At 46.3% G+C, this 14,631-nt stretch overlaps 1 protein-coding gene across 6 annotated transcripts in view; it reads right to left on the bottom strand.

Moving 5' to 3' along the window:
- rapgef6 (Rap guanine nucleotide exchange factor (GEF) 6) overlaps positions 1-14,631 on the bottom strand; it is a 105,373-nt gene that overhangs the window by 34,727 nt on the left and 56,015 nt on the right. For all 6 annotated transcript variants that reach the window (XM_084028777.1, XM_084028778.1, XM_084028779.1 and 3 more), the window contains 2 exons: positions 5,697-5,828; positions 900-1,080 (listed from right to left, as the gene is read on the bottom strand). In XM_084028777.1, the coding sequence (XP_083884903.1) occupies positions 900-1,080; positions 5,697-5,828 (313 nt within the window). The remainder of the gene's footprint in view (positions 1-899; positions 1,081-5,696; positions 5,829-14,631) is intronic.

Here is a 14,631-nt window from a genome sequence, read left to right as displayed (position 1 = left end):
TTTGTCTCATACGTTTACAGGCTGCGATTGGTCTGATTTTTAGGCATAATTAGGCATAATTATCAGATTATTAATAATGCAAAGGAGAAAGAATCCTGAAAAATGTTTATTTTCCTCTGCTTTACTGGTCTTTTAAAATCATAAAACACATATTTTATTCCTTTTTTCCTGTAGTGCCATTTATCAGTCTAGATAGAGCAACCAAGTCTTCCAGAGAGTAAAATCCAATTATAATAAGGAATAAAAGATCATATTGGATAACGCCACCAGGTATGCGGGACACTACAGAGTTACACTCCTTTTTACTGCTGCAGTCGAACCAAATGTGTCATATTTAAAAAAGCGTAACGCTTATTAATGAGTAAAAACGTTATGGATGTATTAATATTTATGGGCTTAAAGCGCTCTGAATGAGCAGGGTGTGACCATCGAGTGGAGGCTACGAGAAGGCCAACCTCCCAGCAGGCACCCAGCAGGCCAGGCCTTCACGTCGTCTCCGGCTCTCTGATGTGGTCCGCCCGGCTCCTGCAGGACCCCGCTGGGTCCCGCTAATGAGGACGCCTCTCTGATTGCCGGCTTAAAAATACACACAGGAAGGCCACCGGTGTTTGAGACCGCTGAGAGGGGCGTCTCCACTCACTGAATGATGGATGGTCTGTGTGGCGTTTTTAATCGCGAGGACATGAAAGTCTAGAAAAGGTCCATGACAATCCTGAACATGCAGCAGCTTCATTACCGACATTCAGGTGGTATCTAAGAGTCTCCCCCTGTTGGACATTATGAAGAATGCATGTTCAAGACCCACCTGTAATCTGGTAATACCGATTGAAATGACATATTGGAGGTATTTGACAACTCTAAACCTATTAAAAGTGAATATTTATTCGACAGAAACTCACCGATGTCGTCGTCGTTGCGGTCGGCCGGGTCTTTCTCCAGACACTCTCGGACCAGGTCTCGGCCCAGAAGGGTGTCCGAAGCTCTCTCCAGGTCCTCATCCTCCTCCTCCTCTTCCTCGCTGTCCACCGCAGCCTCAGGAAGCCCGGAGAGGTCGACGTCTCCCAGCTCGCTCTCGGTGGCCTGCAGACAAGACGGCGGAGAAGGCGGCCCAGTGGTTGGTAACGGTACTGGTGATGTCTCGTTTTATTATATTATAGTTTGAGATTGGGTTGAATTGTTCATCCTCCATTAAACCTGCTTGACTCATGCAGCAATCATAAGACCTCCTCATGAATATTCAGGCTTTCATAGGCCCTGTGATTGTGCACCATCAGTTTCAGGCAGCACCATCCGAATCACTGAGGGTTTAAGGGCGTTCAGTACAAAGTAATCCATTCGATTTAAATAAGGCACGAAGCAAGACAGAGCAAATGTGGGTAATGCCAAAAAGAAGATACGACCTCTGTTCAACCCCCCCTTAAAGCCATGAGCCTTGCCAGTGGTACGTCATCCACACAGAGCATCAACACTAACCTTGGAATGCTGTAGCAGCTGTACCTGCGACTCAAACTAGCAAAACAGAGGCCGACAGCCAAATATTCAAATCCAGCAGCGATAATTCACATTCAGCTGGATTTCCCCTGAGCAGGGGGGGACAGATGGTCGGGTGTATGGCTTAAAAAGGGGTCGGGTGGGATCTGAACCATCAACCTAGAGGTGGAACGAGGAGACCCCCGGTGGCAGCGGCAGCATTGCAGGCCATCTGGACGCTCTCGCAGGTAGAACAAAAAAACAAAGAGAATCTTCTGGATCCTAAATTTCACCTCTTTCTCAGCCCCTCCATAGTGATATTATTTGCATTTCTGTAAAGATAATTAATAAAAGTCCTCCACTATTTGCCATCTTTGATGAGTAGGGGAGCACTGGACTGAATTTATGTTTTATAAGGGAAGGGAACCACTGCTGGTACAGATGTTCTAAAAAAACGACGCATCAATGGTCTTCTGGGTGTCATCGAAGTGTACATTCATGTACAGATCGCCAACTTGCTTCATTGCTTATTATTTATTTATCGTTTTCTATGAGTTTTGCTTTCCATCTACTTCACTTCAGTTTCTTCTAACGTCCATATGTCGTCGTCGTGGAATAAAGAGCGAGTCTGGGTCGAGGCCACCCAGGGACATCATCTTGGCAGTCGTTCATTTAGAAGAGTGGAATGAAGACGGTGGGAAGAAGCTCACTTCCAGCCCGGCACGCCACAGGATGAACTCCCCAACCATCAATGCAATCGAGCTCTGGGGTTATTTGGTGCCTGGCCAATGGCTTTAATAGGTTTCTCTGCAGGGAGGAGGGGATTGAGCTAACAGCCCGTCTCCAGGTCAGACCGGGTTCACTCTTGTTTTCATGAATCAGGTTGAACGAGCTACTTGGAGGGCTTTTAAAACACAGACAACAAAAACAATACTTTCCTGCACTAAATAAAAAGTGTACTGATGATAAATGAACAAAAGAGACCTGTCATGATTTAATAAATTGGATTTTTGTGGAACAGGTTGCACATCCCTCCCTTCTGCCAGGATATGCTCAACCAAAAGGGAAATCACACGCGTGGATAAATACTCCATATTTTTAAACCTGTGGTGCCTGAAAAGACGCTAAAAATCAAACATCTCCACAACAGCTTCACCTACAACTTGTTCTCCAGTGTAAAACTATATTCTTCTTTAGTTTCCCCATCTGAGGAGGGAATCATGTATTCTCAACACTGAGCAGAACAAGACAAAGCACTTTTTATGGTTGTCCACCAGATGGACAGTCTCCATCCGTCAGATAGAGGAAAGTAATGCAACTTTCAGGACAGAACGGCGGTGCGATCCCGAGACGTTAACACGTTTCCTCTCGCCGTCTGCCACCGACGGATCTCTCAGGGCTTCGAGAGCTCGGTTCATCCAGAATGCAGGATGTGCCCTTTCAGTCCAATTCCCCCGGCTTCAGTCTGAGCACGGAGGACACTTCCAAGAGACGAGGGACGGCACATTTCCCCGAGAACGCTCACATTTAACAGGGGAGGGGGGAAGAGCAGAGAGGGGGACAGCGTGATATGGGAGGGGATGGAGGATAAAAGGGGAATAGGAAGGATGTGAGAGCAGGAGGGCAGAAAGTCGTTGAGTAAAATTGCTCGACTGTGAGAAAAAAACAAAAGCAGGCCGTTGCCTTGACAGCTGAGGAGCACAGCTGACTGGAGGTCAGCGCTTTAAGACAGCTGTAAACAAACACTGAGCCGGGTCAGCGACAAGCTGATGGGATCAGAACCGTGGGATAAATGTCTAATCCCAGCATGAAGAGATCAGGTCTCCGTGTTAAACGTCTGACCCGGGTCTGGTCCGGCTTACGTCCATCTGCAGACGCTGGGAGACGGGGAGGAGGGAGGAGCAGACGAGGAGGTGAAAACACCCCAATTATGTCATTTCAGTCCCTTTTCTGCTGCAGATACAAGTGAAATTCTGCTGACAATGATTAATGGATTCCATTATTCATCCGCCTGTTGCTTTATTCCTTTATTTTAAAGTGACTTATTTCTCCTCTCTTATCCTTCCGGACCAGAGACGTTGACAGATATTTCACTTTTTACTTTAACATTACTCCAAATATACTTTAAATAGTCCACAACTTCTTCACAACCCTCCTTCCCAGAACCCTAATATAATATAAGGGGAAACTAAACCCTAAAGAAAAACCCTTAAACTCATGAGCCCCCGGGAAGAGTGCAAGGCTTTGTAGCTAATTTGACTTAGTGGCAAAATGTGGAATTACAAGTCACAGGTCCGTTACGTGATGCCAATGAGCCAAAAAGACTTTTCTCCCCAGAGACTCATTGGGAAAGAGTCCTCTGTAAACGAGACAACGTTTCCATTCCTTCACACCGCTATTATTTTTGAAGCGTGAATGAAATCCCTAGATGTAAAAAATATAAAAACGTTACGCTATAAACAAACTCCACCACTAACGAGGATACGCGACGAGGCGGACTGGTCGACATGATGGAGCTTTGTTGTCTCATTTAGACACTTTTTTTAAAAGCTTCAAAACTCCCATGAGACTATTAGCTGAGTCATCTTTAATCAGGTCCTTATTTCAGACACCAAGTGCAAAAATTGCTGACTTTCTTACTTGCATGTTAAAGACTCATTCCTGCAGATCCGATTCCCCAATTTTCTACTGAAAGTCATGACGACAATCTACCATTTATACAAAAATATCTAATATTCCCGATACACTGCCCATCGCTTACATACGGCACTTAAAAAGTAAAGACAGAAACCAGCCTGCTCATTAGTTTAGTGGCCAGCAGCGCCCGCTGATTAAACCAGCTCATTAACTTGGAACAAGCTCATCACTTTGTGGCTCACGGACCTCAAAGAGCCACCGCTGAATGCTGACAATGCTAACAATGCTAACAATGCTACCATGCTGGTGTAAGCACAAACAGGGATGAAGGGAACACTGCAGCATCCTGGGAAGAGGAGCGACGGCTGAAAGGTAATATAAAAAGGAGGTCTCGGATTTATGACTACTTTCTGTGTAAAGAGGGGAGATTAGGAGAGCTGAGGGATTAAAACGATGAGACGACTGCCTTGCCATGTAGCCTTTTATGGATTATTGATCCGCAGCCATTTAAAATACCCAACACACAAGAGAGGCATTTCATCCCTGAGCACGCTGAGCTCGTAAATGCTCAGAAATGTCGGGCAAAAGGTGAGGCTGATTCAAGAAGACGGAGTTAAAATATGAAGACCTTGTGGTGCTGGCGATGATACTTTGGTACATTTGACACGTTGTGCATTAAGCCAATGAATGCAACCAGGATTTAAAAGGACACACGAACACATTCAAAAGGTCTCCAGTTGCCAGAGCGTCCATTGAATGTGCTTTGTTTGCCTCGTCGGAGGTGAAACGTATGTTTATGTAACACCAACATGTGAGAGGAACGGGAGGAAATGGACTCTTCCTGAAGGAAATAAGCTCCGCCACTTATCTGATGCACAAGTATTCCTGACATTCCTGTTTAGGGAAACATCAATCCAGAATCGACTCTGACATCATCTGCATAAGTGACTTGCTACATATAATTTCCCGGGCCACGTTGCCATGGAAGTAAAACAGCTGCAAAGTGGCGGTAACGAACCCGGCTACACTGACAGCGTTACCTGTAGCACAGGTAGAGACACGGAGATGGAAAGGTTATTTTCCTGCACGTGACCTTTCAACCAGCAGCAGGAAGTGCAGAGGGAGTCATCACCAGGATGCACGGCCGCTGCACAATAATTAGCGCGATACGGGGGAGGACGAGGAGGCGGGGCTGAGGAGCAATGAGATTAAAAGGAAGCGGATATTCCAAAAACGTAGTGGTGGCGCCTAATTTATACTCCTGCCGATAAGCTTGCATGCACGGAGCTTCTGCAGAGTTGCAGAGATGGTTGAAAACCACGGGTTCAGATAAAAAGAAATATAACCTGGCATATGCAAAAGGTGTCTGCACTGAATGCATAGCTGCACAGCTGCAGGAGTAAAAGTCAGGCTAAAGAGAGGAGGAAGATGGCAAACTGAAAGGAAATATGTCATAATTCAGTATAAAGCCTCTAATTGTAAACAACCTGACTCCACACACACCAAACGACATATGTATGACATCACTGTGTGTGTGTGTTTATATTGTTGGTTAGTACGAAACAAATATTTCAACAAACAGCACCCACCTGGTAAATATCTGACAGGCTGCTGCTCCCTGAGTCGCTGGCGATGCTGCATCCTGATTGGCTGGGAGGCATGTGCATCACCTGCTGATGGGCGTGGTCTGTTAGATGCATCTTATTGAGGTCGGCAGGAAGCTGTTCAGACAGACAGGAAGTAGTAGCGAGACAGACGGGGGAAAAACAGAGAAAGGGATATGAGTTCAACCGAGGCAAACACACACACACGCACACACACACATACACGCACACACGCACACACACACTGCTTGTTGTTTGGCACTGCTTGACACGTTATACTCCACGATAATTAACATGAAGAGACACTTCAGACGGCTGTAAATTATGATGCAGGGCTGGACGTTGATATGATTTCTGATCAAGGGCGGAGGGAAGGGGCAGATTTGTTATTTCTGGAGTGACTTTTGATAAAAGATGAAGCAGAAGATTCAGGATGACACAGCCGGTTTTCCTTTACGTAGACACACGTTCAAACCCTCCAAGACAGAAATGTATTAACTTCAAGAAATGAACACAAACACACAGTTAAAGATGTCAGTCAAGCAGCCGACTGGATGTTAGACGGCCGTGTGGGGGAGGGGAGGGTTTCCACAACGAGGACGGCTCGTAAACTTCCACTGACCACAAACTGTAACAGCGATGTCGAACCAGAGACAAACAGCTGGGAGTCACGGGGGTTTAAAATGAGAGTGGGACTGGGTTTGGATGTTTCAGCACCACGGAGAGAGACATGACTCACTATTACACATTGATTATTATCCGTGATTATTTCAGCTTTACGTCTTTAATTCACATTACGTTCAATCCGAAGCGTCAAACAGGAAAGAAACCAATTTTCATCCCCAGCGTGAGTGCTGCTGAAACAGAACATTTCCTGTCGTTATACTCTCTCCTCTTAATTAACAGATTTACATCATCAATTAACTGACCACTTAGCCAGGAAGGTAGAGTACTGCCACCAGAGAGATTAAATTTAAGCACATACAAAAGAATCTAACACCTAAAATTCCTCCCGTTGGCCCACATTAAAGAAAGCAGAAGACGGCCTCTTGTAGGACTCAGAGATCCAGCCCAGCAAAGTCCAACGTTCACATTTACCAACGTATGATGGGAGAGGTTTACTTTTTCTCTACTCTAAAGCAATACAAATAAATACACGATGCATGTAGAGGAAAGGAATACTACAATAATAAAATCAGTCAAGACAAGACTGAGTAAAAAAGGGGGTCTAGAGACCCAGACCAAGCACCACAACACTGGGGATCGCCACGGAAACGAGGCAGCATCTCCGCCTCCTGTCCGGGTCACACAAGGACCTCGGACTCTCGAGTCTTACCGGTATGGATCGGGGCAGGCTGAGAGAAGACGTCCTCCGGCGGCACCGGGCCGGCCTACAGCACCCCTCCTCCATCGCCACACACCGTCCAAACACACACATCAACACATCAACACACACACACATCAATGCCGAGCCAAAGTGAAGCTTGAAGCTGGCTGGAGCTGCAACGAGCATAACATATAATAATATATCAAATATTAAAAGGTGTCGAGCCTCAGTACTCTCTCCTCATAGGCCTGTACTACGTGACCCCACCAGCACTTAACCCCCCCCTCTCTCCAAACCCACAGGGGAACACAGTATTGAGGGGCGGAGTATAAGAAGTTCAATGGCTTGTTGTTAATGTGCAGCATATTAAAGGAAGCAAGCTTTACCCTCTTCAATTATCTTTACGTGTGTTTGGACTCTGAACGTGTTTCCGTTTTATTTGGACATTTTCTAAATGTGTGGATCAGCTAATGGGTCCTGTTGTTTCCCTCAACAGGAAACAGACTCAAGCACGAGGCAGAATACGTGCAGCTGCAGCGAAAACAATCAGAGATCGACTTGGTCTGAATCCACTGATGATTATTTACATCATCAGCTGGCATGAGAGGAAAATCCGCATTATTAAGACGAGGAGCATTTATTTGGAGTAATCAAACGGCTGAAATATGACTTTAGTCTGCAGACTGCATGCACATGTACACACGCCATCTAAACACACAGCACTGTTAAACTCCAGCATCTGGAAGCGTTAAACATTCATGCATCCTTTCTCCGCCTCACACGTAACATTGCAGGTCACTCATTAGTTCCCGTGTGACTGAAGGAGCATTAAAGTGAAATCCGTTTCCCATTAGGAACGCCGCTGTAATGAGTTGTGTTTCACGTAACCAACCGCAGGCGACGCCTAATCCTGTCAGACTGTTTAAACCGCACGTATCCGCCGGTTCTCCCACGACGCTCGCCGTGAGTTATTTGTGTTTGCGTGACGGAGACGCAGACTGATTGCTAGTGTCATCACAGGTTAATAATTGAGTTTAGATGTGTATTTCAGATTGTTTGAGGTATTTCACACAATGCTTCGACCGATTGATCGTCTCTTTCCTTTTCTATCAACCTTTTAAAAACCAAACCCGAGGAGGTTACTGGAAGGATAATAAACCTTCATCTGTTCTAGATCATAAAGGATTTGCTGATGCTGCTGTTTGGTAACGTGAGAGTCCTGGACGGGATGCAGGGGGTTCAGGAGGGAATGGAAGTTTGACATTTTAGGTAACACACTGCTCAGACGTATTAAAACGTGCCACTGCGGGGTCCATCTAGGTTTTACTATTGGCTTTTTGTCATTCAGACAGGTGGTGACTTTTACGTCGATGCACCTTCAACCTTCATTCAGATTATGGATTCATGGAAAGAGCCTCGCAAAGAGGTGGTGGAGTTTAAAATGCGTTTCCTGCTCTCGTTGCTTACTTTGGTGGATTTATTTCCTAACGAAGACGACTTGATGTGAGAGATGGCGATGATTTTTTTCGAGGTGCCGGGGAGTTAATGTGCTTCGTCTACTAGAGGATGGAAGATCGGGGGGGGGTGGCTGAGTAATTGTGGCAGTCTCGTGGCTCCTATTCAAACCGCAGACTTAATCCCACTCTAATCCCCCCTCTTTCCCTCTCCCGGCGGGTTGAGCCGTGGTGGGGGGGCGGGCCGGGTCTCCCATTCTCCTCATGCATTAAGGATGAGAGTTGGGAGATTAAATATAAATGTGCGAGGTTCCTTCAGCTGTACAATTCCATCATGTCAGCGAGAGGGCACGACGGTGGGAGGACCAGAGCTCCCCAGTTAAGTGTGGTGTGGCAGCTCTCAACGCTTACAGCGTCTGATTGGCTCCAGAGAAATGAACCTCTCGGCTGTTTTAATGAGGCAGAGAAAAGGTTCAACCTACGAAAGACTCAGCGGGGGTTCAAACCCTCGAGGAACAAGCCGATACCAAAGCAATACTAATATACTCTACACTCAATATTCCATCCATCGTTGATAGAAGTTTAGGACACTTCAGCTTTGGCTTCACTTTTTAGACCCGGAGGTTGCCGCTGGCTCGTTGCCTAGTTTGGTAGCTGATGTCGTGAACAAACAACTGTTCGGGCTGGGCAATATGTTTATAACATCAAGAAATCACCCATATGAAACATGACAAAGACTTGATCGAGACCAACAAGATACCAAAAAGTCATAGAATTCACAGCCGTTTACCGAGCAGATTAAGGATCCTTCCCTCCACTCGTCCACCAATCAGAGAAGAGCACAATACCCAGCATTCAAATGGCCCTATCTGTCTTTCTGTAGACAAAGTCAAGACCCTGAAAGCGAAAACAAGCCAGTCGAACATACATTAGGGTGATGTCTTCTCTTGCTTCTGCAAAAACCCGACTTACTGCATCCTCTTTTAAGACCATGATGAACCAGCTGTGGGCCTGAGTGCTCCGCTGCCCTTCCTCCCTCGCTGATAAAACGGGCTATAAAGCCCAGACCGGCCATTTGGCTACACAGACGAGAGACCGGGTTTCCCCAAAAGCATGTTAGTGCCGGGATAATCATTGCAGCGTTGTAGGTCAGTGTGCAGGGAGAAGCTATGGGAGTGGTTTTGGGGGAAAACCTCGAAGACATTAATGGACGAAGCATTAAGGTTCAAAATTGGTTAGTTAGGGTTCCCAGAAGGGGCCTCGCGATTCAAACGTATTTTCAAACCGTCTGCTACGTCACCTCGGATTAGCTTTTACATAAAAAGAAGCAGTTAATAGTTGTCTGAGCCAATGTTGTCAAAGCGTCGCAGAGAAACCGTTTAATGACTTTACGGCGAGACGCACCTGAGACTTCACCTACCCGCCGACCGTTAGGGAGCCGTTAATAGGAGGAGGATAATAAATCATTTATCAAACGAGATGGAGCATGACGGAGAGGTGAGACGAAGAGGAAGCACGGCAACAACACATAAAGATGAATAATAAAGAGGGCGAACGGCTCGGCTGGGTAATTAAAGAAAACGTGATGAGACGATAATTAAAGAGGGTTCAACAAACATGATGCAAACAAAGCTCAATGAATATTTAAAGACGGGTTTATGGCGAAGGGAAAGAAAAATGATTCAAGATATATTTGGAGGATGTTTATTTTTGCTGGCGATCACGGAGGAAATGGTGGGTATTTTTGCAAATGTATAGTCAGGAAATATACCGAAGGATGTGCAACAAAATTCTTTATTTATTATCAGTATTGTGGTATGAAATACAGCAACTATGTTATCGTTAATTTGCCAATAAAAATCTGACCGTGTAAACGCTGATAATGTGCACAAGCTGCAGACGTTTAGGGAACAACAACAACAACAACAACAACAACAACAACAACAACCACACAGTCCTGCTGTAGAACTGGCTGGCGTCACCACTTCTAACCACAGCTGAGTGAATCCAGGCTCGGTAATGACTCTGTAATGACGCCGGCGGCCTGTAGGGGTCAGCGCTGACAAACTGCCAGGATGGGACTCCAGTTGAAGGCCGAGCAACACAACAAGCAACACAACAAGCAACGCAACGACGTGTTAAACTCTGCATGTTGGTCTTTCTTTACTGCAGGGTTTGTTTTGCTGTTGAATCAAAGTGAAACCCTGTTTTAGACCACTATGACCAGAAACCGGGGAGGTGAGAGTTTTCTTGTAGACACTTCTTCTTTTTGTAAATAGATGCTTCTGAGAAAACGCCACCCATTCAGCTCCATGCCCTCCCACTGAGTATGTATAGCATGATGAAGCCTGGCAGTTAACTTGTGTTCTGTGTGTCGAGGACGCTCTCCTGCAGACAAACACCCGGCCTCGCTTTGATGTCGCCCTCGCCTCGACCGTCTGAACCCCAGTTTCTCGTCTCTCTACTCTTTTGCTTCGTCTCCTTCCGACCGAGCTTTGATCGCCTCTGTGATTAGCTCCGTCTGCAGTCTACCTCCGTCCCTCGCCGTCACCTCCTCTACTCGGCCTTCATCCCTCTCTTGTCTATCCCCCCCCCCCCCTTTGTTCTTTCATTTATTTCCCTCCGTGATCAAACCCTCATTTCTGCTCCCACCCTCCTGCATCAAAGAGAAGAAGCGGGGGTGAAATGACCTCAAAGAGGCCTCGTCACACGCCGGGTGAGAAGTTCTGGTATCGCACGTTTCAAAGTCCATCTTCAAAATGATTTTGAGTCTTCGAATGGCCTTCAGCAACGCATCCGGAAAAGATCTAAATCACGCCATCCCCTTCACACACATTGGGAGTTCACTATGCATGAACAGCATGCGTCCAGCGGGCTTCATTCGGGGTAAAAACATGCACACAGCGATGCTCCACTCTATTACTGTTTGCTGGTTTGGATTAAGATACGGAGAAGGGAGACAGATGACGGAGACGGTGGAGAAAATAGAGGCAACCCAAGTGAATATGACTGAGTGTAAGAGGGGAGAGGAGTGAGGGAGGCAGAGTGCAGCATATGATGGAGGCTTGGATTGAGTGTGTGTGTGTGTGTGTGTGTGTGAGAGAGAGTGGTAGGGGAAGTAGAGTGTCTAATAAACAGCGAGAGGTGGGCTGAGGGTGAAGTGAGAGGGAGGCAGCGGATGAAGATAAAAAGTCCCAAATATTCTCTTAAGAATCCAATTCTACCTCCAGTCCAGATGGCCATGTCTGTGTGTGTGTGTGTGTGTGTGTGTGTGTGTGTGTGTCTGTGTGTGTGTGTCTACCAGCTGGAGAGAGGGGAGATGAAATGAATTGAAGCTAGAATTGGAGGTGACAACTGCAAAGGCAGAGAGAAGGGAAGGAGAGACGGTGAGAAAGAGAGGGGGAGGAGTCAACAGGGGACCACATGAGGAGGCGAGGACTCAGATACTGTATGAAGACGCCAACGCATGCTCTCCCTCTCCCTCCCTCTCCCTCCCTCCCCCCCAATCATTTGTGCTGTGCTCATCACACTGATTTACTTTGTAAAGGAGAAAATGAGAAACAAAAATGGAATGACCTAGAAATCTCTGTGAAACACACATTTGAACCGTTGCCTCCTGTGATTTGGCAGGAATCGGTTTGTGGGGCTCAACAGTGATTGGATGGCACGTTTTTAGACGGTGGGGGGGCTGGCGAGCTTCGGCGGCGGACGAGCAGCCATTAGTTGGCAGTTTCTACGCGTTGTTGTGCCAGCGCTGTGACAGGCGGGATGCTGAATGGCACCGAGGCTCCCGGAGACCGCCGACCTTTGACACAGTTGTCTGAGAGTGATGACGCACAGAAGAGAAGGGGAACCGTGGATATCCGACAACATTTCCAACAACATTCGCTTCATTACAAACCATGCCCAGACCTGGAAAAAACACATTTCTTTTCATTTCATAACATAATCATCCAATAAGCTGATTGACTGCGTTCAATTGTCTCCGAGCACAAAGTCAAGAATGCAGCGATGCGTGATGTGAAGATCGATCGCAGCAGGTTTGCAAATCAAAGCTTAGTATTCATCAGATTCTGGATGAATCGAGTTGTTTGCTCACTGAAATATCAGAAAATTGTCAAAAATGTCGATCAATGCCTCCCGAAGCCCAAAACATCGTCCTCAAAATGTTTACTCTCACGGAGGAGGAAGGAAACCAGGAAATATTCACACTTAAGAAGAAATGACATAAAAATGTAGTGACGAAGCCCTCCGATAAAGCTTCAAAAATCCAATTTAAGTCCTAAACGTTTCCCTTCGAGCCTCAAACAAGCCTTCATTCGTTTCCGTCGTGAACTTTATCGGCAAAGTAAACGTTAAATAAGCTCTCAGCCTCGGAATGAACCGGTCTGGATGTTCCTGGTGAGCGACGGCTTGAAATTGGCTGCATGCTCATTCATCCCGCGCGGTCTTTAGCGCTCATTCAGACTTTCTGGTGGCTTACACAGTGAATACGGTAATTAGCATGGGTCGGCACCCTGCAGAGTCAAGGATTCTTCTCTGGAGGACTGAAGCTATTACAAGCAGGCTCGAGTGGAAATGCCTTCCAGTTGGCAACTAGAAAGCGTGTCAGTGTGTGTGTGTGTGTGTGTGTGTGTGTGTGTGTGTGTGTGTGTTTGGTAGGAGATGCTGCCAAACTGTTAAGGTTTCTGAAAGGAATATTCAACCTTCCCTCCTTCCCTGTTCCCTTTAACACAGTGTGAGGACCTTCCACTGAAATACAATATCAAGTGAAACACTTTTGTGGTAAAAGTACATTTTGTGATGGTGACTGGATTTCCCTCCATCTCCCCTTATTCATCTTTCCTCTCTTCCACCCCCTATTTATTGTGCATTTCCTCTTTTATCTGAGGTTTGATGCCTCCGCCCGCCCGTCAACTTCATAATTGTGTTGTGTGAGATCGTCATATTACGCATTTTGATTCTTGACTTCCAATCAGTTTCTTTGTGTGGACGTTTGTGACGAATTTACAAAGAAAATTCCAGCCGCTGGAAATTCACTGGAGGTGTTGCTGAGATATCGCAAGGATGGGAGGGATGGGAGGTCACATGTGAGGTCACACTGACCTTGACCACAGACATTTCCTCCAGGCGTTCCTGAGATATCGTAGTAACAGGAATGGACTAAAAACATAACTCTCCTTTAAAAAACATTATGCATTAAACAAAGTGCCATCATAAAGGATCTATATGGGATTTAATGTTAATTAATGGGATGCCGGCCACATCTATAGACCTGGATGATGGTTGTTAACGTGTGTGTGTGTGTGTGTGTGTGTGTGTGTGAGTCGGGTTTCTAACAGAGCAAACTCTTTCTTTCCTTCTGTGTTTGTGAGCGCTGCAGGAAGCTGAGGAAGGAGGGCCACGGCCAGGTCTGCCGGATACGGGAGGCCAAACACGGCTTTAATACCAACACACACACACACACACACACACACACACACACACACACACACACACACACACACACACACACACACACACACACACACACACACACACACACACACACACACACATATGCACATATGCACAGATACATTCGTACCTCCACGCTCCCCTCTGTTAACAGATGCTTCCTGCCCTGTAGCCCGACACACACACACACACACACACACACACACACACACACTGGCACCCCTACAGGTTGACCCAGAGGCCGGGTGCAGGGGCAGCCCCACCCTTTGCTGGTGTTAATGTTGGACGCTGCTCCCGCCAGTTTCAGTCGGCAGGGACAGGAAATTAACTTTGCTTCCTGAACGCCGACGTTTATCAGTTATTTGAATATTTCTTACAACGTGGACAACAAAGGGAAAAGTCCCAACAACTGCTCGATACGAAGCCTGAGCTGAGAGCTGAGCCGGTCGCAACAAAGCCTTCATTCTTTCTAATCATTTGGCTGCTTTTGGTGCGAATGTTCCGTGCTGCTGCCTCAACGTCTCCAGATGTGCATTTGTATTCAGTCGGGTGTGTTCCAGTCAGGGTGAAAATACAGAAACAAGGTTAGAATAGTAGGAAAAAAAAGAAATTCAAACCAAAAGCAGCAGATGAGAGTTTGGTCGTCTTTGACATAGATCACATTTAAAAAAAATAATCATTT

The sequence above is a fragment of the Eutrigla gurnardus genome (assembly GCF_963514095.1).
Source record: "Eutrigla gurnardus genome assembly, chromosome: 15".
NCBI lineage: Eukaryota > Metazoa > Chordata > Actinopteri > Perciformes > Triglidae > Eutrigla > Eutrigla gurnardus.
This window is presented reverse-complemented; position numbering and strand designations above follow the sequence as displayed.